Genomic DNA, 23561 nt, shown 5'->3' with positions numbered 1-23561 from the left:
GTGACTTGTGTTGTGTGCCAGGGTCTTTTTATATTCACCTACTTCCAAGTACATTATGATGTTTGACAGAAGAGGTTAATGACCGTTCATTTTAGCCGACCCAAATCACATGCTGCTTCACTGGCTGTATTTAATTGTATTTAGCTGCTTCATTGCACATCAACTGGGGTTACTTTTACTACAATTGTAATAGCTCTCCAGTGGCCCAGCTATTATTGAACTTTACACTTATAAACAGGGTTGGTTGCCATTTTAAAAGCAGTGGTTATGGAGTCTGAATCCAACCCGACACACTCGGTGTGCTGCAAAACATTCGACACCATCATTCATATTTTAGCAGAAGCAGGATCACTAATCATTGGACCTGCAGAGGGAAAATGAATCAAGCTGACAAGTTGGAGCTCGGCTTGTTTCTGCTTTCTTCTAACTTCGGCTTTCTTTAGAGCGGAATCCTTTCAAGTATCGGAGGCTTGATGTGACGGAAGAGGATCCAGATGTGAGGCTTACATGGGAATGTGGACGGCTCGAGTTTGCTAAACAACGTATACATCATTAATGTCGGGTGTCTTAGGTGGAAATTTGTCATCAAGTGCACAGCCACAAGTCTCTTTACATGCTTCTTATAAATATATAAGATATATACAGTTAGTTACTTCAATACAAACGTAAAACATTTAGGCCTGCAAGGCTGTTAATTTGGATTGGTTGCGACATCTCTCAGCTTTCGCTTTAGGTTCCGATAAGCTTGCATCACTGCAATATCATTTGCCGCAACCGCATAATGCTGTCCTTAAATGTCATCACGCTGACCTATCAATCCTAATGATCTCATCGCGTAGGAGTCTGAGCTGCCAAAGGATCACGCTGCACAAGAACCTTTTCTGCTCCTATGTGCTCAATTCCGCCCTGACCATCATCTACCTAGTCGGTGTGGTCAACAATCCGCAAGTAGTGGGAAGAAACCCGGTGAGTTCCACCAGATAGCCAATATTGTGACAATGAAATTTTTCTGCAGGTACTGTTCAATAAATGAATGGCATTGTCGATAAGGAAGATTAGTTCTACCGTGGGAAATTAGGTGCAACGTATTCATTATCCATGCATGAAAGCAAAATTAAGTTATAAAACCATCCAGCCATTTTATGTACTGCTAGTCCTCATTACCGTTATGGTTGTGGATAATTGGAGCTTGTCAGGCAAAAGGCGAGACACACAACCATTCAACTCTAGAATTCATAACAATAGTCAATTTAGAGACTAGAAAAAAAAAATCGGCCATTTGAACAGGGGTGGGTGCGCAGACTTTTAATATCAAGTGACATTTTTTTTTTTTATATATTCAGGGCAAATAAAATTTTAGCGTTGCAGAGTAGTTTGTCTATATTTGGAATTTTGTTTTATTATTTCTCGCCTGCAAAGATTGATATTTCAGCTGTGTGTCATTGGACTGTCTTTTCTTTGGGGTGTTTTAGAGAATCCCTGGATATTTTATGAGTTATTCAAATGTCCAAAGTCGTCTTAGTACCCGATGATAAATCTGTCTTGCAGGAATGCCTCACTGCCAGTACAGAACATAAATAAACATTTTAGGAACTAATCCTGGTTGGAATAAGTAAAAGATGTTAGTCAGCTCTCAAAATCATCTTCCCTTTTCTTATCCCCCCCCATTTCGAATTGAAATGAAAAAAATGTGTAATTCCTAATAATAATAATAATAATAATTAAAATCATGAATGCAGATTTGAGCAATCAGGAGTGGAATTTTTGGAGTGGAATCTCTGCAAACATTAGCCGGCAGAGAACCTTTGGCCAGACGACGACCAACAACCTGACAGCACATGTATCTGGCTTTGCAACGAAAACCTGCTGCTACACTCTCATCATATCTTTAGTCGCAATGTTTTTCTAAACATACCGGAAGCACTTAGGATCACCTCTGCAGTAGTTAGAGAAGCGCCAGTTCCAAAAAATCGTTGCCATTCATCAAAAGTATTCAATCCGTGAAAGGGGATATTAGTTTTCAAGAGGAATCACACAAAGCAATCACTTGCACTATTTTTAGAGGCTGCGACAAACCTATTTGCAATTACAAACTTCCGTAAATGCTGGAATTAATTGGCCCGTTTTTTCTGCTTGTGACTTGAGAACTATTGATTTGCAGCAGCACACATTTTCCTTTGCTTGGCTTTGTTTTGCGGCGAGAGATCCTTCACAATTTCCAAGCCGTTCTGAAGCCACGAGGAGAATAGATCTACATGAGCCACCGCGGCTTGATTTGCAAAGCAGAACATTGTCGGTGGTTGCAGACAAATCGTGCTCATCTGCAATTCAAAAAAGGTTCGAAAGGGAATATCTGCATTCTGTTTGGAGTCCACAGAAATGTGATTAAGTGAGGAGGACATTTGTGTAAAAGGTTGGAGCAGAGTGAGTAATTGTTGTCTGCGTTGGACAAAAAAAAAAAAAATACTGTGGCGGGCAATTAGTTGTGTTGTCACAAAGGTGGAATGCACCTTTACTCAAAGTGGACATCAAAACATCCATCCGGCCATTCTTTTTGTGTATTGGCATGCACATAGGAAGAAAAATACAATATAGTGATCTACTTGTACTACACTGCATAGGAAAAGTCTACACACCCCTGTTCAAATGTATTGTACATCCTGTACAACTCAACAGAAAGAAATAAAACTTTGAAATAAATGTGTTTTTAAACGCATGTGGAAACATGTGTTAAGGCATAATTAAAAAGAAAAATACTTTTAGGCCATAAAACCCTCAACACTTATGAGGATAAGCATTCTATGTTTCAACTGGACGAGCAGATGAAATGCTTCATACGTCCCTGGGTGGGCCATCTTTGCAGGTAGGCTGCAAGGTGTTGCACTTCTTCCACATGTACATGCTGGGGTGCAATTATTTCTGGATGCTCTGTGAGGGGATCTACCTGCACACGCTCATCGTGGTGGCTGTGTTTGCAGAGGAGCAGCATTTGCACTGGTACTACCTACTTGGCTGGGGTGAGTCGGCCTTGTGTGCGTTTTGATTTCATTTTCAAATGCTGCTCATACAAATAATTGGTAATAGCCCGATTTGGAATGTTGTGGACGGTTTTACAATAGGGAATGTTCAGTTGATATTTTCTTTATTTTAAACTATGATGAAATGAAAAATAAAGTGTTGTTGGGTTGGGAACATCAAAAATCGACCTACCTGTTCCGGGAGGCTTCCTTATTTCCATCGAAAGCAGAACCACAGAACTCCTCGACCACATAGCATTGATGCATGAAAAGTACTCACTGCTTATTGTTGCCTTCGTGACAAAGTAGAAGCGCTTCCCTTGAGCCTGCCATTGTTTCATTCTCCAAGGTTTTCCTCTCGTGCCCGCATCCATCCATGCTGTAGCAAGAACAAAATTTTTTGATGACAAGTGAGTATATTTGCCAAACCTGTCAACATACGGACGCGCTTGTTTTTGTGAGAGCATCCATGTATGCGTTGGACTTCAGACAACACTGACTAATGTGTTATTTGACTCTTTTTGTAGCTGTTGGATGAGTGTGGAAACTCATCTGCTTTATGCAGTCCACGGTCCTATAGTGGCAGCGCTCCTTGTAAGTCTACGCTGTTCTATTTATAGCCTTGTGTCACGGTACATTGTCAAAGAAACGCAGACCATCTTACGATGACGCCACTCATTTGCATTTTGACATTTCCCATTAATCCTTCTGTGAATGTTCCCGCCGTCTGTCTGCAGGTGAATCTCTTCTTCTTGCTCAACATCATCAGAGTGCTGGTCACCAAGCTGAGAGACACCCACCGCGCCGAGTCCAACATGTACATGAAGGCTGTGAGAGCCACGCTGATCCTAGTGCCCCTTCTGGGAATACAATTTGTTATTTTTCCCTGGAGGCCAGAGAACAGGCTGGTGGGAGAGGTCTACGAGTACATCATGCACATACTCACGCACAACCAGGTACGTAGACCTCACATCGCGGAAAAGCCACGCTGCGATAAAGTTTCGGATTCGAAATGATGATTAATTGATGGAACAACCACTAAGCGATGTGCCTGAAGTTGTGTGAAAGTGAATTAATCTAGGAAGAAAATCTATTCTGTCCTCACGCCCGTGACAGCGTGTTAAATTTAGAACCTTGTGGCATGCTTGAAAATTTAATTTGAATGTATCCAGGGTGGATAAACATTTGGAAAGTGCTGAAAATGATGCTTGAAACAAACTTGGCCATAATTGTACTGTTCATAATGTTTCCCCCAGTCGACCTTAAACTTAATTGAGCACATTTATAAGGTGGTGGAGAAACCTTTAATTCTATGAAAAGTATTGTGATCTGAATATAATTAGAAAAGCCCCAGCATATTATTGTGATTTGAGCTGTCAAATATTTAACAATTGTAATTGTTTTTGCAGGGTTTACTGGTGGCAACCATATTTTGCTTCTTCAATGGCGAGGTGAGTGATATTCTTACTGAACTAAAATAGAATGAATTGGTCAAAAATGACCAACTACTGTCCACTTAAATGTTACATTAAAAACGTTTGGTTTTTTTTGTTGATAAACTCATGGAAGGAAGCAATAAAAAGACCAAAAGTATATTAGACAATTTTGCATTCAGTAATCGAGCAATCAAACAGCCAAGTGACTGCAGGAGATCATTCGCCAGAGGAAATAGACAAAGAGCATCCTCTCACTGAATAATCTTTCAAACGATATTTCCTTTTCAGTTTGACCAAGTCAGTACAAAGTAAGCAGAAATTCTGCTTGTTATCCTGAGAACATCAAGCCGAAAGTCAAATGCGGCCATAAACTAGTTCATAGAGGTGATAACTTTTCACTCAGGAAGTGCGTGGGTGTTTGCTTGACACGTTTACAAAATTGAGATCTATTTATGTGTGCAGGGCTGCAACTATTTCTTACAAAGTAGCGAAAGCTCATCAAGAGAGCGGTTGTGCTCTTATTTGAAACGAGGCCAGGTTGTCATCTTCTCTAATGTTCCAAACGGCTCGTGCGAAACCATGTTTGGAGAGACGCGTCTCCAGAACGTCGACCCTAAAGGAGGGTGATCAAACATCACTAACCGTCGCCATTGTTTGCTTTAGCTGACCAATTGCGGTTCCTTAATCAGGACATGGGCTTCTGGGGTTGTGGTCCATTCGGGCTTTTTTTTTTTTTTTTATTCATTGATTTATTTATTTATTTATTTTTTTTTTATTTCAAGGCCAAACTGCACAACCAGCATTACGTCCACAATGGCTCCTTTGTAGCGCGAGGTCAGCGAGAAAAACAAATGTTCACGTTGTCTTTGTGATGCCAAGCGCAATGCTCTACATGGACGTCCTCGTCGCGCACTTGGCTCATAACGACCATTAGTTTTGTCTCCTTTTTTTTTTTTTAATTTAATTAGTGTGTTCATGCATCATCAGAAATGACAGCATTAAGAGTATCTCACACACACTATAAAGTAATGAACATTTCCACTAATTGGAGGATTGGTTAAAAACATTTAATTTAAGAGATTTTTTTCAAATATTTTAATGAAATCCCAAAGTATTGCTCACAGATCAAGATCAAACAATGATGCCGATTTCTCATGGAGCAAAGTTATAATTAGGGTCACTTGAGTCCAAATGTTTTGCATACGACCATCAGGAGGTGCAGCCATATTGTTCAAATCAATCATCTGCTCGTGTGCAGGTGCAAGCCACCCTGAAGAGGCAGTGGATGCAGTACAAGACCGAGTGGGGTCAAAGGCGAAAGGACCATTGTTCCATGCGCTCCACGTCGTACACGGCCACCTCCATTACAGAAGTCCCGCCCTTTATGTACCATCAAGGCGGCAACAGTGAACACTTGAACGGGCGCCACTCGGACGACTCTGAAGTGGTTGCGCTGAAAGTGGGCGAGATCGCCTGAGTGGTACACAAGACAAAATGGCAACAAACGCTACATGGTCGGTACTGAATCTCAAAGGTTTAGCACCTGGGCCATAATGTGGACGAGGGCTTCGACGAGCGACCGGGAAGGAGAAGAAGTCACTTCTATCACTTTATTGCAGCTGCTTAGTGACAACGCCGATGCTTGTGAGACTTTTGATTTGTCACTCGTTTCAACGCTGGTGGCGAGGAGACGGAAATAACTGTGATGACAATGTAATCTGTTAGCGAGGATGTGATCATGATGGTTATCAACAGCAAGTGAGCGTCACAATCCTTTTTAATCTCACCTACTACACAAAAGGGTATAAAGAGAAGGCTGGTCAAAAACTAGATTGAGACGGAGTCCGAATGAGGTTCGATGAGGCACCTGACAACACACAATAACACACATACAGTGGATAGAAAAAGTCTACAAACCCCTTTTGAAATGCCAGCTTTTTGTGATATGAATAAATGAGACCAAGTTCAATTTATTCAAAACTTTTTTTCCACCATTGTGACCTTTCACGTGGAGAATTTTTTCTTTCGAGAGGAGAAGTACAAATAAGCCACTGAGAATGTGGTTGCACAAGTGCGCACACCCTGGCAAGGCAGCACAACTGCAGAATTAGCCGATCACATTTAAGCCCATTTAAAGACCCTTGGAATAACTCGAAATAAAGTTTAGATGTTCTGGTAGGCTTTTGCTCATAGCCAAAAACAAACAAATGTGTTTTGGTCCGATGAAACCAAGGTGAAATATTTGGCCATAACTTTGAAAGGTGCGAACACAACACTGAGCATCACCAAATGAACACCATACCTTCTTTGTCAAGGTGGAAGGGAATTATGAGCAGTTCCAAATAGCAGTCAGAATCCTTCAGTTGCCAGCTTGAAAGAAAAAAAATGTCACATCTCAGTTGTGTTTATTTCCCCTTATCTAAATGAAAAAAAATAACAATAATTATTTGAGTTGCACAGAATAAAAGTCAAAAAATAAAATAAAAAGTTTTGAAATGGTTTATCTTGGAAATTAAAAAGGTGTGTGTAGACTTTCCACTGTAGACACAACACAAACAGCAACAATATACCAGCATCACCAGTCTGGTTACGTGCCACGAAACAATACCAATTATCATATATGTTTGAAGCTCTGGAATTGTGTACATAGAAATCTTTTTTTTTTTTTAAATGAATACATATTTTGTTTCCTATGAATATTTTATCATCATTTCTTATTCCTGAGTATAGTACTCCATTGCTATCCTGTGATGCTGCACACAAAGCTGCTTTGCCATTTTGCAGATGCTCAACATCACAGGGCTGAGAAGCAAGTGGAAGCTTAATGTGCAAAAAAGAAAAAAAAGCATACATAAAATATAGAACTGAAAAAGTGAGGTCAATGTCTTTATTTTTGGTATACGCTGAGCACGATTGGTTTTGACTTTAAAAAAAAAAAGCCCAGCTTTTATTTCCAGGTATTTACATCTGGATCCAAACTTAATCGGAAGGCCAAGCTGGAATGTGCCAAAAAGTACAGAGACGAACGAGCTTCAGAAATTATGGGCCAAAGAGTTATGGGCTGATGAGACAAAGGTGAACCTTTACCAAAGGGATGGAAAGGCTGAGAGAGGAAAAAAAAGCGCATAAAATCCAGATTTAAATAACCACAAAGCTGAATTGCTGCTCTTTTGACTCATACTCATCATTTCATATCAAACACAAACTTCTAAAAAATTAAGGAGAGGCAGCGCTTGCTTGAACCAGCAGTAAAAAAAATAAAATAAAATTTTAAAAATAAAAAGGAAAAAGCTTTATCATTCATCACATCATGGAAATATTTGCTCTTTTTACAATATTCATTCTAATGTCTTTTGTTGCAGGTTAGAAAGAAGATAGTGACAATCAATCTTAGCGAATGATGTTCATTCTGTGATGATCAAGTACAGTGCATTTATTAAAGTATTTATTTTAGTATATTTCTCACTCATTTTTAAAATAACGATCCGACCGAGGTGAGCGCTTCTGTGCACATTACCTGTATACGTGGAAGTTGTATAATTTCTGCACTGTGACACCAATTTGGTGAATTCCTGTGGTTCATTTTGTCTCCTTGTCACTCTCGGCTTCGACGGACATCATTGCAAATGTGATGTAAAAAAAAAAACAATTTTGTAAAAGCTTGACTGAGTGATGTTTTTCCATCCTATTTAGGGTTATTTGGCGCAAGAACGATTGCATTTTTGTGGTTAGGGTTTTATATATGTAGTGTAAATTACAGTGATAAAGATTAGAAGGGCTATTTTTCACAGAAAGTCATTTTTCTACCACAATGCAGTGGTGCCTTCAGATAATAGTTTAATAAGTACTTGTATCTCAAATCATTTTTTTCCAAATGAAATAAACGGAAATGATATTTTAAGCTGTTCTAGCCTCCTCCTAAAAGCAAACGGAAAAAATTGGTTTTACTAAACACAATGACACTATAAGCAGTATAATACAGTCAGAAAGACACAATCTCAGATTTTCATAACTACTCTAAGATATTCAGTGAGCTGCATTATGATTCGTCATTTTTCACAGAGGATAAAGAATATATGCCTGTGAGTATTGTTATAGAATCTGTCAACGTGTCGCTGTGGGTTTGTGTTCAAATATCCGTTGCTTACTGCCATACAGATGCTATTCCTTAGCGCATTCAGATTTAAATATAGCTAACTTAATGCTAATATATGATGGTAGCATTTCCGATCACGTGTTTGCACTAAGATAGCGGACTTTAAGGTAAATTTAAGTGGCTGTTTTAAATACACGATGTGTCATTTTCATTGTCTTATCTTTAGTTTGACATTAAACTTCCAACATAATTATGCATAGTGTGCCAAAGTCCTGCTTGTTGTGGGTGGGAAGAAAAAAACCACAAAACGAGTCAATCGTGTCTAAAGGCACCACTGTATTTCATTATTTCTACTTCGATAGCCGACCACTTTCATACTAAAGGCTCTTTTCATACCATCAGCGCATGATTCTGATGGCTGAAGCGGCTCAGAATTGACTGACATTTCTTCTAAACACCTGAAGTCACAGTTGTTATCGAACTAAGGGTGCCGCAGTCACTCCTTTTATGCCAATAATTTCTGCCTTGCTAGAGACGCTGGTGTAAAATATGCAATTTCAGGCTCGGCTGCATCCTAATGACGACGCCAAAAGAAGAAGAAAAAAAAACGTCCTCCTTTCAATTCATTCACTGGTCCTATGAGCTTGATGAGGTGGTGATGATGATGATGACGATAATGATGAAGTTTGATGCCTGTGGAGCTGAATCTTTATTCCTTTGATAAATATTGTCACTTTTCTCTCCATAAAAGTAAAAACGGAATCGATCTTATATAATTATATTCAAGTCAAATTGTATGCAAAGTGTTTCGCTTATGAGCGCCTAGATGGAGGACTTGTGCTACAATGAGGACACAATGAGAAGGAAATCTCCATAATTGCATGCACATACCCCTTCATCGTGTTTTTCTGCTCAAGACGGATGGATGAGCGGAATCGCATTCTGCAGGAAGTCACAGCTTAGAATAAGCTCCATGCTGCTGCGTGGTGGACTGGTGAAATGTTTGATGGAGGATCCTGATGGCTTCAGAGTGGCAGCAACCTGCAGAAAATTGCCAATAAAAGTCATCTTGAGTGAGTAAAAAAAAAATAACTTTCAAACTGGAAATAAAAAAAATGACCATGCAGGTGTGTATCTGACTTCTCAATGCTGTCTGAAAAATGTCATCAATATGAATACTATATTACACTAGAGCAGGCGTGGGCAAACTACGGTCCAGGGGCCACACGCGGCCCATTAAACGTTTTAATCCGGCCCGCCGAACTTGAAAAAAAATTCTTATTCATGTTTTATTTTCTAAATACTGTGGTGTTTCAAAGACATATTTTGTTGCAATGCTTTTGTTCATTTTCATTTAAAATTAAATGCATTTTTTTTTCTCCAATGGGGTGAGGTTCCCAAAACACTCCATCCATCTGCTCCTGGTCCGGCCCCCTCTGTCAAATTTTAGAACCCATTGTGGCCCGCCAATCAAAACGTTTGCCCACCCCTGCACGAGAGGAATTAGTTTTTTGGGGACAACGTGATAACTAATCAGCCATCGCAATGAAAAGAAACAAGTTAACATTTGCAGGAAACATCTTCCGTGAGCATAATTTGTGCCAACAAGCTAAATGACCTTTTCCAATATCCTGCAGAACTAATTAGACACTGGATGGCCAAGAATTGAAATGAGGGAAAAGCACAAATGAGTTCAATGGGTTTCAAGTCAGCGTCTTATGCACACTTAAACGGTAGGCTGATGCATAGATAACAGATAAATTTATAATTGTGGTGCATATATAAGATGTCTTATATATTTAGAGTCTTTTATGAACACTAATTTGTTGGAGATAAATTGTCCAGAGGCATTATGCATAAATATGGAAGCCCATTCACACTATTTTTAATGTATTTTTTCCGTTTGTTTGTTTGTTTGAACTAGCAGTAACTGACCCCAAAAAAATCCACTCGCAGATTTTTTACTGCCGGGAATGGGCTTCTATACATAAACGTATGGTCGCCTGCATAATGTGAGAGACGGGCTCCCCTACTGAGCTCTGTGCAGACACTTCAAAGAAAACAAAATCAAACCGTCAAAATCGTCTCTCACTCGCTTTAATCTGCAGGACAGCCGCCTCTCTGCTCGTGAGAGATTAGCCCGACTGACTGTGAACTTAACAATAATGGCTCGGCTAATTCAAATAATAGAAATGTACGGGTCTCAGACAAACCTATAAAGTGCATTCACTGTTCCCATGGATAAATCATCATTTGTTGCTCGACAAGCTCACTCGTGAATGTTACGCAGATTCATTAGTCGTCAAAATGTCAAATCCACAAAGCACGTGACAATCAATATTTTCACTGGCTCTTTGAATTGCACTTGATCCCACAAGTCTGCAGATCGCGGCATAGATTGCATCATGAACTATCTCCTCCATCAGTATTTTGTGGCGACACTCATTAATAATAATCCTAAATGAGCATGTCCAAGCGCCCTTTGATGTATTATTGGAATGTTCTCTGTATAATCATTCTCTAAAACTTGATATTATGAACATATTATGATGCCCCGAAGCGGATCGTGGATTTGCCATGTTCATCTTATTCTGCGATGGAGTGGAGGAATGACAGACCCGAGGCATTCTCAGTCCCAAAGTGGATGTGACAGAAATGAAGAAAAAAGAGGGTTTGTTAAATTGGGTATTTTTACAACCATCTAAGGAGGAGAGCTGAGGCAGTGAAGTGTCATCCGCAGTGCTACACGCACAGTTTTGCACCGCAGCACCTACATTAGTGTAACATGCATCGCTTGCAGTGAAGCCATCTAATTTTGTTGCTAAAGGTCCATCTATTTGTTGCTGAAAGTTGACAAATGACCTTGCACGATAATGTGATTTAGTACTTAAAGTATGTACAACATATCACAGCCTAGCTTTTAGAGGTAATGTATTTTTCATTCTTTAATTTGTTACTGTTTTCCTGAGTATGTTTTGTTTTTTTCTGCCCAAAAACAGAAAATCTTTACCTTGTACTTTATCAAGGGGATAACCTCCTCAATCATATCTTTTCTTCAGCACTCGTTCCCTTAATGAGATTTGTAATGTGAAATGCTAATTATCTGGGCCCTGGAGCACGAGCTTGTTGGTGGGAGTTTCAATAAAATAACTGTTTGCGCTTGGGTTGCCATTAAACTCTCCACTTCAATTATTTTAAATTAAAAAAAAAAAACACAACACGACCATGTTTTTTTTTTCTTTTACTGCAAATAGAATGGATGATGCGGCTTAATTATTATTATCAATAATAATAAAACAAAAAAATAATCATAAATGAAATATTTAATTTGTAACACTTTTTTTAATTATTCAAAGGTGCATATATTTCTTTATTTGATTCCGAATGAATCAAAAATACTATTAATTAATAAAAGTTGAAATTAAATTCGATGGTGAACTTGGCACTTTCAGTCCTTCACACGTACCTTCTTTTGTGCACCTTGCAATGTGCACGTATTAAAGTCCTCATCTTGCCTGGCTCAGAAATAAAAACTGAATGAGAAAAATACAAAAATAGACCGCATGAGGCCTGGTACAAAAACATTTGGACATGGTACAAAAGTGGCTATTTGTCAGACTACGAGACGCATATAAGATAGTAAATTAGGTAGCAGCGGTTCAACGTTATTGTTGGAGCAGACGAGCAGTTCAACCAACTTTTGTTAACTTACCACAATGTCTTTGTGGTGAAGTACGATGTTCCTGTTTTGGTGTTTTGTTTTGTTTTGTTTGCGAAGAGCGTGTGCCCACATTCGTAGTCTTCGATTAAAATCAAGCACAGGTGTGAATCGCGCGAGAACTCGCCACCAAGCACCAAACGTTATTTTGCCGTGAATCGCGCGAGAACTTGGTCAGTAATCCTATGGAAAGATGTTTGTGTCAAAATAAGAATCAGGGAAACTTTTTTTTTTTTTTAAGTTTAAAAAAAATAATAAAGAATTCAACAAAACCACGTTTTTTTGGGCTCAAATCTCTTTCTATATGATTCACACTAAGAAATAATAATTACTTTCCTTTTATTTGCTCGTGAATATTTTTAAAAACGTGCAGTGTGCATGTTTTTTTTTTAGAAGATTGCTTCTCTCTCAGCATTCACACAATATAATTAGTTTTCAAAAACATATACATGGACAAACAGGATTAAATTTATATATTTTAATATGGTATTAATTATTGCATTAACTGTCAAGTTGTCTCAGTGCAGGTGGGCTCAGGTTATGTTCAAATTTGAAATGACACTCAAGCCTACTTTTAGGCTTCCTTCAACAATGTGTGGAACATGCCCGGCCTTCCCACGATAACGCATACAACATACACATACATAATAAGAGCAGCATGAGAAAACTCAGCATAAATTGGTGTGTGAATTATTAGTCTATATGGTAATTCTGGCTTGTGAAGCAAATTTTCAACACATGATGAGATTTGGTACGCGACCTTAGTGTACGGTTTATGATGATGTATTGCTTTCATTACATTGCCATCCACACGAAATGCAAACCACTTTTCAGCTACTCTTGTGTTTTCACTTCTCTACTTCAAGTTTAAACAGAGAATTTGTTTTAATATAATTCCTAATTTAAAACATATTCAAATATGTGTGGCCGGCGACCAATCCAAAGGGTTCTCTGCCTCTCACTCAAAGTCAGCTGGGATAGGCTCCAGCTTACTCGTAAACCGAATCAGGACAAGCGTGAATGGAAAATAGATTGCTGGATGGGAACACAATTGAACAACAGAGCTATTTGTTGCCTCTATTATCCTGTTTTCAATGAGGACGAGGGGTCAGGACTCTGACTATTAAGCAGAATTATTATTTGTGAAGAATTTCTTTTTCCATTTAGCGGCCTAATAGAGCGATTCATATTCGCCTACGTGAGTTTTATGCACTCTCACCTTCACTCACAAGTGTGAGTCATGTGTTTCTTAAAAGAAAATATATATATAATAAAAAGGTTGGCGCTGCAGTTAGGCCATTGATAGATTGATTGATTGATCTAGTGAAACTCAATAAAAACACTTCATCAAAATGAATATAAATATAAAGCTGCTTCAAGGTGGACAAAAAATCCCTATTGACAAATACTGAGGAATCTCTTATCCAGTTGAACCTCGAGTGTGTTTACTCGTATTGTTGCGTTCAAGCGCTCTCGCCGCTCACCTCATGTCATGGAGCACACACAACATTTATTCCGCCCGAGCTCAGCTAGTCAGGCAGCAAATTAGCAGTGGCTGCTTGCTGGAACAACAATCTCAAGGCGCTGTTTTCACAGTTGAAGCAGCACATCCAATTAGCTGTCTTCATCTCTAATGCCAGTCAACAAGATAGGGAATTACCGGCATTAAGTTATTTAAATACAGCTAATAAATGTTTATTTAATTAACCAGAGCTGTGTCTGTGTCTAACTTGAACTAGTGTACGAGAGAGTATACTGTACATCATTTCCTCACTCTGAACAGCTTGTTGAGCGGCTTCACTTAGTCTAAAGGTCAGACGTTCACATTCGTCAGCCCATAGAGTTAAACAAAGAAGGGCGCATTATGAAAAGCGGCGCAAGCAACATCATCGGAAGAATGCGCAGTAATTTGGTGACACTGTAACACGAAATCAAATTCAAGGCCTGGAAGCCAGATCTTTTGTTTTTGTGGCACACTAAAGCAAATGTCTACTTCCAGATTCTTGTTTTTATTTTGGCAGAAAACCTGGCCCAAAATCACCAATATCTGAATGTGTGCAGTCAACACCGGCGTGCAAATAAATAAATAAATAAACTCCCGGAATGATGTATTAAGTGATGCATTATTGCCAGTTATTGTTGCGAAGAAGGCGTAAAAAAAATCATCCTTTTATATTTTGCTGAACTTTGAGCCGTGATAAAGAGTGGGTGAAGTGCGGCAAGTATCTCGCGATATATATATATTTCCCTGAGTATAGATTGAAAGTATGAGGGTCACAAGCGATGACTTGGTGAGCCTCTCAAGATGTGCACCATGAATCATGCATAATGGATGTGAGGTCCTCTGCATGCCTCTTCCCGTTTCCAGCCTGATAAAAGCTTTGACTGTGCAAACAAATGGAAAATACAGTGTGGGCGGAGAGCAACTAGTGGAAGAAGAAAGAAATTAAAGTTCCCCGTGTGAAGCGTGTGCTTGTATCATGGCCGCCGCTCCAGTCGTGCTTCAATTAATCACAGGGTGCTTCTCAAATAGCATACGCAGCTGCTAATGACTTAATTACAAACGGAAAGCACATTTGAATAGAAAAAAAGCTCATGTGAGGCAGTTCAATAAATATAAGCAAACATTTCACTCCAGCGTGTGTGCATCACTAATGTGTTTATTATGGTTCAATTATTGTTATTCAAACATAATTCCAGCACTGACAAATTGATGAATGGATTAAAAACTATTTGGATTTATTACATTTGATGCATTCTATGATAAAGAGTGAAGCGGCACAGCACGCATCCTGGTTGTTATATAAAACACCAAAAACAAGACAAAGAGCCGGAAATAAATACAGACTTTGTTGAAAACATTCACATTTGCACTATTTTCCTGTGAAGATGATGCACGATCAGGAATGTGTACATTTATGGGTTTTTTTTTTCCTTCTATTTGCAGTATTCCATTGCAAAGTCATAATATGGTGCCTGGAAGGTATAATCACATCATTCCCACATAATAAGGAACACAATCAATTCTAGGTGGTGCACATATACAATCTAACCGTAAATTACAATTATATTAAAGAGTCTTTAGCAAAACAAACGGGCACAACTATCTAGTTGTTATTAGCCGGAGTGCATGAAGAACAAGTAAAACATGATCTTAAAAAAAAAAAAAAAAATTGAAACGGGATTTTTTTTTTTTTAATGGCTACACAGTACTCACCTAATTTATTACATGGTGAATTGCAGTTTTTCTTGCAGGCAGCTGGAAAAAAAAGACAAAAACTGCAGAGAAGTGATGATTAAAAAAAAAAAAAAAACGTGGTATAGATATGAACTTTAAGTTACTACATCCATCATACAAAGCATTTGGTTAATGTCAGAGGATTCCATTGTTTTACTGTTTTTATATCTCATCAAGCTGTTCGGTACATTTGGATGCCGTCTATCTCTTGGGTCTGTCAATGTCATCAATAGCGGCCAGAAGTTTCTGGCGGGCCTTCTTGTTTATGTGGGAGCCCAGACAAACGTTCACTAGGTTTGCTAGCTGCTTCATGGAGTACTCCTGAAGAAAAAAAAAAAGGGTTAGTTATTTTTTCAGGTTTGTTAAAAAATGAATACATTTGATATACTTTTGACCATACAGTCGAACTTCAGCATGAACCTGTTTACGAGAGTGTCAATTTTCAGCACGTTGCTGACAAAAAGAAAGAGCAACGCTGCCCTTGAGTTAAACCGCCAATCCTTCTCAGAAAGAAAGTGCGAAATGTGTCTACGTATACGAGCATGACGGCAGATGTCTCACCCTGTGGTTCTTGATGAACTGCTCCATATCATTCTCCGTCAGGTAGTAGGCCTTGATGTAGGTTTCGACAAACTCTTTATCAGGAATGGGCCTGAGGTCGGTCAGCTTCTCCAACTTCATCAGGAACTGTTGGAAGTCCAGTTGCATCAGGGCTCGGCCCTCGTTGCTGCATTTCTTCACATTAGCATAACTACAAAAAAAGGGCAGGAAATAGGAAATTCACGCGTGTTGTGTAGCCACGGGTGAATATCTCATTATTTTACTCGTGCCATCCTAAACGTGGGCAGACCCCATTCGGAGCGGCCAGCCGCATTTTGCGGAGCCGGCGTTGCCAGATGGCACGCCGCTGCTTTCATTTTCAAGCGGCAAATCACAGACCCCCTTTGTGCCACGGAGGCGCCACAAGCCAAATGGTGCTCGGAAACTTGCTGCTCAATCTCATCAGAAAGCCGACATTAGCCAAACGTGGAATGGCTGCGCTTGACTGCAGAACAATTCCAATGGATTCTTTTAAATGTGACAAATGCAGAGGATTTAAAGTTTAAAGGACAAAGTTTGAAGGAAGGTGAATGTTCTTTTAAAGTTTAACTTTGTATTAGGTATCCATCCACCCATCCACATTCGATTCAGCTTCTCCTCATTAGTGTTGCAAGTGAGTTGGCGCCAGCTAAAGATTTATAATCATCATATACATATTTATATTTACATATTTATTAATTATGCTCATTTACACTTTATCCATCCTTTTAGCAGGGACTAAAAAATACTTATGACTGGACTCATTGCAGCTTATACAACACAGAATGGGTTTGCAGCATGTGAATCATTGTTTGTCATCAATGCATAATTTTTCATAACTGTATTAAAATCTCCTGTGTTCTCACCAACGCTCCAAAAAAAAAAAAAAAAAAACCTTTTGTTTTTTGCTTCTTACTCATTCTACTAAGGTTTAGTTGAGTTTCTATTTACCTTAAATGGCCAGCCATCAAAACTGTAACAGGCAGGTGAGGGAAAAGGTACCATAGCGACGGGGAGAGGAGGTTATAATTTCATGAAGAACCACGGCCTGGCATCGGCACATGATCTGTGCTTAAGGACTGCTGCCTTATCTTCTCGGGTTAAAATAAGTCAGGACGACTTTGACCTTGCTGGGAGCATCACTGAGTGTTATCTTTGATCAGCATATGCCCTTTAACGCTCCTCAAGGAAGAGCTTTGATCAGCTGAAGGGGAAATGGAGCAAAATGGTCACCTACCTGTTTCAAATATATGCAGGAAATGCATTTGCAGTATTTTGTATTGTGATAAAAAAGAGAAATGTGAGCAAAGAAAAGAGCTGGGGAGACAATGTGATGGCAGGCAGACAAAGAGACAAAGAGATTGGTGTGCCAGCTTTAAAAGTGAATTTGTGTCCAATATCGTAGTGGTTCTATATGACTAATCCACTTTTTTATTTTTATTTTTTTGTTAACATTTGAAAGCACCCGTCACCAGATGACATAAGCCCTTCGAAATAAAGTTGACTGTAACCTCGCATGATCATCATCAAGTTGGTACGGACTCAGAAATGCTGTGAGGCATGCGAGGGCTTGATTACACCTCCGATGTAAAAAGGACACTCCACACGTCCACTTAACCACAAGAACGCAGGTAGTGGTAGTGGGGAAAAAAAAAAAAAAAATCACACACAGACCCTTCCTGTCACCTATCAAAAGCCGTATCTGGTGCTTACAAGCAAAAAAGTGATAAAATGCATTGCAAAGGGATGTGTCAAGAGCATTTTACAGTTCGCGCGAGTGGCCCCTGTCATGCAATTCCCAAATGAGTCTGGAAGAGACGGCAGCCGAGCAAAGCAAGGGAGACGAGATGAATGCAGAGTTGTTTTGTGAAAGGGTAATCTCAAAGGAACGCACCACTCTTGTGTGGGTTGGACGTATACTGTACGCGCTTGCGCTTCTCGGTGCATGACAGTCTCATCTTTGGGAGGATTGTTGGATTTATGTGGATGTCAAAATATGTAAATGTTGCATTCTCTTTTGTCGTACGTGTAGGCTTTCTTGGAATAGCTTACAGGTATGGATAATATGAGGCAACTGGTGGCCCTCGGGCCAAAAAGCGGACCGCAAATGCAGTCGGAGTGGCCCCTTAATTATTTTATTTATTTAATTTGTGAAAGGTATATGCATTGAAAAATGTGGTCTGCTATACACTACGACACAGTACATAAGAGCAGAAACACTTGACTGACGGGAGTTAAAAAAAAACCAAAAAAAACACTGCAACTATTTATTGCGATGATACAAACAAAACGACCGTCTTACCCCTCTACAAGAGTCCTGTTGGCCAAGCGGATGCAGTGCTCCCACAGGACATTGGACACAGGCAGTGGGATGCGCACATGTCTGGAGACGTCACCAAGTCGTTGGTTGAACATCTCAAACTCCTTTCGTGCCAGTAAAAGGAAAAAAAATGACATCAGCATAAGCCGACAGACAAAACATTGTAATGGATGCTCCTTTTGCATTATCATATTGAGAACCGAACATTCTTCTAGACAAACGTGGTGCTTTGACGCCATCTTGTGGCACCTTGATTCCAAGGAATTTTATTGAAGTGAGTTGAGGAGCTTCATTTTGGCAAAAGCTGTGCTTTGCCGCCATCTTGTGGCATCATTTTTCATCGATTTTTGCTATTTTCTGCACTTGGTAACACATAGCAGTATAACAATGCAGTTCAAATAAGGCATACATATTTTTTTTTTTTTCTCCAGAGTGTGCAGCTTACGGCGTGACTGGAATATTTACCCGTATTCGCACAACTAAACCAGTTTTATGAAAAAGCAGTTGGGTGCACATCAGCATCTACAAATATTACAACATTTACGGCAGAATAATGTGTTCCGTTGCAAGAAAGAACCCCTGCTGTCCGCTCACTGTGCGCACATCCTCATCCATTTATTTATATATTCATACATACATCTGGCAGTCGCTAGTCACTTCTTTTTAAGGCTATGCAGCGCAATATGAAAGCACGGGTATGTAGATTTTCTGTCATTCACGTCATGGGAATCCACAAAAGTTGAATCGAGGTAAGGGGATTTTTCTTGGTTGTTGAGGATGTTTGACCTTTAATTTAAAATGCTGGTCGCCAGTCAACCACACGGCATGTATAGACAAGCGTTGGGTTGACGTTCACACCTAAGGACAATTTAGAGTCTTCATTTAAGCCACAGCGCTTGGAGAAAACGCACACAGGCGAGAGTTGAGAACCTCGATAGCTGGCACACACAAATGTTTTTAATTTGGTATCTTAGAATAAAATGTTATTCTGTTTTAAATACCCCCACAATAGTTTCTTACTTCAGCATTTTCTCAATGAAGTCATTTGGAGGCTACGGCATCTCCATGCCACTTTATATGCAAATCAATGTCATTGTTGAATGCCGGTGATAAACCTGAATTCATGAATAAAATATCTCGCTGCGTGCAGTATGACAAAAAAAAAAAAATGGTGGCACGCTCGTTTCAATCAATGCACACGGCACAATGCACTTGCATTATGTGTATCTGACAAGTTGTTAGAATGGGTTATTAGCGCCCGACGGGGAAAGGTACATGCCAGTTGTAATATGCACCATGTCACTCCCTCAAGTGGACAATTTTTGACACCGTAAGGATTTAATCCCGGCCAGTGACTCGGGGATTGCAATTTAGCTCATGAACTAAATAAGTGAGGCTTAAGCGCAGCAGCGCCAGAGACAGACAAAGATCTGTGAGCCATGGAAGAATTCAAGAGGTGAGTTGAACTTCTTTTTCAGGACAAAATACTTTTGCTACTGAGTTGAATACTTTTTATTATGCATGACTCCATTCATAAATACATAATCGAAGGACTCTTTGGCAGATATGTGATTTGACACATTCCTTAACAGGAATGTGGGTCCTGTTCACAATTGCACACACCGCTAACCTTTCCTGACCTCTCCGTTTAACCCCTCGGCCCCCTACCCATGCAAAATATATGATGAGCATGCATAGAGGTGCATATTTAGTGGATTGCATTCACTTCAGAGACTGACCCAAAATGTCTAAAATTTTAGAGGAATGCCATGCAGCACAATGTTCACGCCAAACGATTTAGAAATCAAGTAGTATGGCACATTCCGGCTGAATGTTAAACAAACCAAGGTCACAACACCCACATGCGCATTCCAGGAGGAGCATTACCTTTAAGAGCACGTCCACGTAGATGTTATGCTGGGACATGATCTCTTTAATGTCCCATTTAACGCCGGACATCAGGAGCAACATCTGCTCATAGTCGATGGCCTTGGCTGCCACGATCCAGTAAATGGGCTTCCGCAGTTCGCTGGCCGTAGAGACGGTCTTTGAGAAGGAACACTTTATTGTCAATATGTACGTGCACAAAGTTTTATTTGTGCATCTTGTAGAATACGATCATACTAAATATTTTAAATCAGTTGGTACCAAAAAAAAAAAAAAAAAAAAAGCTTTGTTTTGATGCCATTCTAGTAGATCATGACTATATGACTATATTGACTATTTACTATTTGGGAACTCCAAATATAACCAGTGCAAGGCCTTCTCTCCATGCAGGCAAACGGTATGCATGTATGCGATAACGTTATCATAACATGGCATTCAATCATCATTTAAACATCTCAAATGTCAAGTTCCTGCAAAAGGGAAGAGCCAGTGAAAGAGCAGCTGGCAGAATTTTGAGTGACAGATCATTTTCTTTGCAGAACGCTGAGAGGAATTGCACACACTGATGGGTTACACATGGCCGTTGCTCCCGCGGCAGAAATAGGTATCTCAAGAAGTCTAAGTCAGTGCGCGTTGAAAATTCAAAGGAGTGCTTCGAGAATACTTCACAGAGAACAACAAGTACATCATGATAAGTTTTTAAAAATGGAACCATCGCCAAGTTGTTTCTTATGGCACAAAAACACAGCATAAATAATTTTAACTACATGTAACAAGACGCTGCTTAGATATTTAAATGTCGAAGATGTCACATTTGATCACAACAGCAGCTTTTGTCGGTCCCACAGTTACATTAGCGATTTGGATCGAGTCGTCTGCTGCCGACAGTGACAAATAACATTTCACGTAATTAGACAAAAAGGTTGCCAGGTTTTGTGTGTTCTACCTGGGAATAGAACTGCTGCAGAAAGGGCTTCTTGGCAGCTGGCATCATTGTGTCCAAATGGGATTGAAGTGACTCAAACTGCTCAGCCAAAAACACGCTGCGAAAAAGACCAGAAATGTTGCTGATAAAATGCAGTTGAATCTACCACCAAACGGGAACATTGCTTTATAAAATCACTCGACAATATTTATGATAGTTTATAGCAGACTGTCTTTAATGTGCTAAGTGCTTTTGTAGACATTTACCTTTGATATTTTGAGGTGGTACTTACAGGGATTCAGTGGCGACCACTCTCTGAGCCAGCCCGTAAAGCGTGTCGCTGTTGGTGAGGACCACCATTTGGCTGAGGTGGGGGCTCGGCACCTTTTCTTTCCTGTCCTCCGTGGGAGCGTGCAGACTTGTATTTTCGCTGCCTGCCTCCTGCAAGACAAAGAGATGAATAAAGGAGTTAACATGCAAACAGGAGGTTTTTTTAATGCCTCTCTTTTTTAGTTACTGCAATACAATATTTATAAATCACAAAACTGTGCTGTGGAACATTATCTTTTTATTCGACTCATATGACAACAATGTTAACGTTGCAAAATGTAGACTCACAAGCAAACATGAATTCAAAGTGTAACACAAAAAAAAAAAAAAAATGTCCATGTGAAGCAACACGGCCGTGTGCGAACCTTCGCGCTTTGCTTCTCTGAAACGGCCTCGAGGAGATCGATGGCAATCGCGCAACTAATAAATGACTGTGAGCTCCGCTGCTATCAGTGGTGTTCCATATCATCCTCACACAAAACACCCTCCGGGGCATTGTAGCTCTAATGCTTTGGACGGCCATTAATAGTCCACATGGTAAGGGTTTTCAAACAAAAAGAGTGTAAAAATAATTAAAGCGTGGCTTCTAATTATACTGAAATGCTAATTGCGAGCCAGTGTTTGACAAAACAACATCCATTATCCACTATTAATCTCTCTCTTGTTACTAGTTATTAAGACATAACTTTATCCTTAACCGCCAGGAGAAACATCTTATAACATCATTTCCAGGCAGGAAACAGATTAGTATCTAAAGTGTTCAAAGTCACGACTCATGAGACACTAAAACCGCCAGCAATCTTTATTGGGCGCAAGAATAAAAGTTGAGAGTTGAAATGTGGAATGTCAATGAGTGTCCTTTCAAGGGTTAAACATTTTATAGACCAACGCAAATCATGTGCTGCGCTTTACTTTTGCAAATATAATTTTACTTTCAATAAAATGTTCCAGCAGATGAAAGATTAATAATCCAATGTTTCTTAATCCTGTGTAATTTACGATTGAAATCGTCTTTGTGGTTGTTGGCAAATTTCAAGTGCAGCTTTTGAGGGCTTGAAATGTGTTTTATTTTTTTCTTCTCTGTAGTTACAGAATAAATATATATATATATATATATATATATATATATATATATATATATATATATATATATAAACAGAAAAATGTGAAAGTGCAATATTCAGTCATTCAGGAACACATAAAAAAATAAAATAAATAAATAATAACGGCTATGAGTTGAAACTGCCCAGATTTTATTTTGAAAGCCTAAATTAAAACAGAAATACATCACCGAAATAATCCCATGTGGCCTTTATATTTATGAGTGGTGCTTACACAAAACATACAATCTTTTTTTTATGGAGCATCACTTAAAGAGATGCCAACTTTACTTGATTTATATTAGGCATCTGCTCAAAATATGACATTCCAAGTAAGATACAAGTTAGTTTTTTTTCCATAAAAGATGTACATTGCCAATTTATTCAGATCTGTCCACTTTATGTGTGAGCATGCTCAACAAATACACTCCATTTGATTTTTTTTTTTTTTCATTTCTCAGGGAAGACAAGAAACATTCTCAGAATTTTCCTGAGGATTAGATTCACCTGTGGTTGAACTTTTGGGAATTTAAACCAAAATTTTGCTTTCCTAGATTTTAATTGGTGTTTACAAAGTTAATTAGATGATTTTTTTGTGTGTTTCGACAAGAATAAATCTAATTTTGACCCAAATTTTTCCTTTGCGAGTATAAGTACTAAAAAAAAACAATAAGCACAGTAGGTTGAAAACAAACATGTAAACAGGGAGGGAAAAAAAACTAAAAGGTAAGAATTATTACTGTACAGACAAGATTAATAATGAAGTATTCTGTTCCAGAGATGTCGATGTAATTATTGTAATTATCTAATCAGAACAAGGAGTAGCACGAGATTGTTACTGACAAGAACAACAATTAAGAAATGTCTTGTGGTTACGTTGGAGTCTGCTGTCATTTAAAACACTTTCAGAGGAAG

The 23561-nt window shown here is 39.1% G+C and overlaps 2 protein-coding genes and 1 long non-coding RNA gene across 5 annotated transcripts in view; 1 reads left to right on the top strand and 2 right to left on the bottom strand.

Moving 5' to 3' along the window:
• The window catches only part of calcr (calcitonin receptor), a 28937-nt gene extending 22294 nt beyond the window's left edge, over positions 1 to 6643 (top strand). The window contains exons 16-22 of the mRNA XM_088318192.1: positions 840 to 966; positions 2864 to 3017; positions 3367 to 3427; positions 3545 to 3611; positions 3755 to 3973; positions 4427 to 4468; positions 5712 to 6643. Of these exons, the coding sequence (XP_088174318.1) occupies positions 840 to 966; positions 2864 to 3017; positions 3367 to 3427; positions 3545 to 3611; positions 3755 to 3973; positions 4427 to 4468; positions 5712 to 5930 (889 nt within the window). The 3' untranslated portion in view covers positions 5931 to 6643. The remainder of the gene's footprint in view (positions 1 to 839; positions 967 to 2863; positions 3018 to 3366; positions 3428 to 3544; positions 3612 to 3754; positions 3974 to 4426; positions 4469 to 5711) is intronic.
• On the bottom strand, positions 5410 to 12433 carry LOC148320882 (uncharacterized). Its single transcript, XR_015846756.1, has 6 exons — positions 12262 to 12433; positions 9441 to 9590; positions 6756 to 6823; positions 6241 to 6320; positions 5997 to 6153; positions 5410 to 5906 (listed from the first exon to the last, which is right to left on the bottom strand). It is a non-coding gene; the product is annotated as an uncharacterized LOC148320882 (long non-coding RNA).
• A 2474-nt stretch (positions 12434 to 14907) lies between these two features.
• Positions 14908 to 23561, bottom strand: part of vps50 (VPS50 EARP/GARPII complex subunit) — a 47030-nt gene continuing 38376 nt past the window's right edge. For all 3 annotated transcript variants that reach the window (XM_088319341.1, XM_088319343.1, XM_088319344.1), the window contains 6 exons: positions 21509 to 21657; positions 21238 to 21334; positions 20292 to 20450; positions 18387 to 18508; positions 16067 to 16256; positions 14908 to 15826 (listed from right to left, as the gene is read on the bottom strand). In XM_088319341.1, coding sequence (XP_088175467.1) covers positions 15707 to 15826; positions 16067 to 16256; positions 18387 to 18508; positions 20292 to 20450; positions 21238 to 21334; positions 21509 to 21657 — 837 coding nt within the window. In that variant the 3' untranslated portion in view covers positions 14908 to 15706. The remainder of the gene's footprint in view (positions 15827 to 16066; positions 16257 to 18386; positions 18509 to 20291; positions 20451 to 21237; positions 21335 to 21508; positions 21658 to 23561) is intronic.

Source organism: Idiotropiscis lumnitzeri, chromosome 16 (assembly GCF_059441095.1).
Source record: "Idiotropiscis lumnitzeri isolate Australia: NSW breed Sydney's pygmy pipehorse chromosome 16, RoL_Ilum_1.0, whole genome shotgun sequence".
Taxonomy (NCBI): Eukaryota; Metazoa; Chordata; class Actinopteri; order Syngnathiformes; family Syngnathidae; genus Idiotropiscis; species Idiotropiscis lumnitzeri.
The sequence above is the reverse complement of the archived record's forward strand: the minus strand, read 5'-3'. Positions and strand labels throughout refer to the sequence as shown.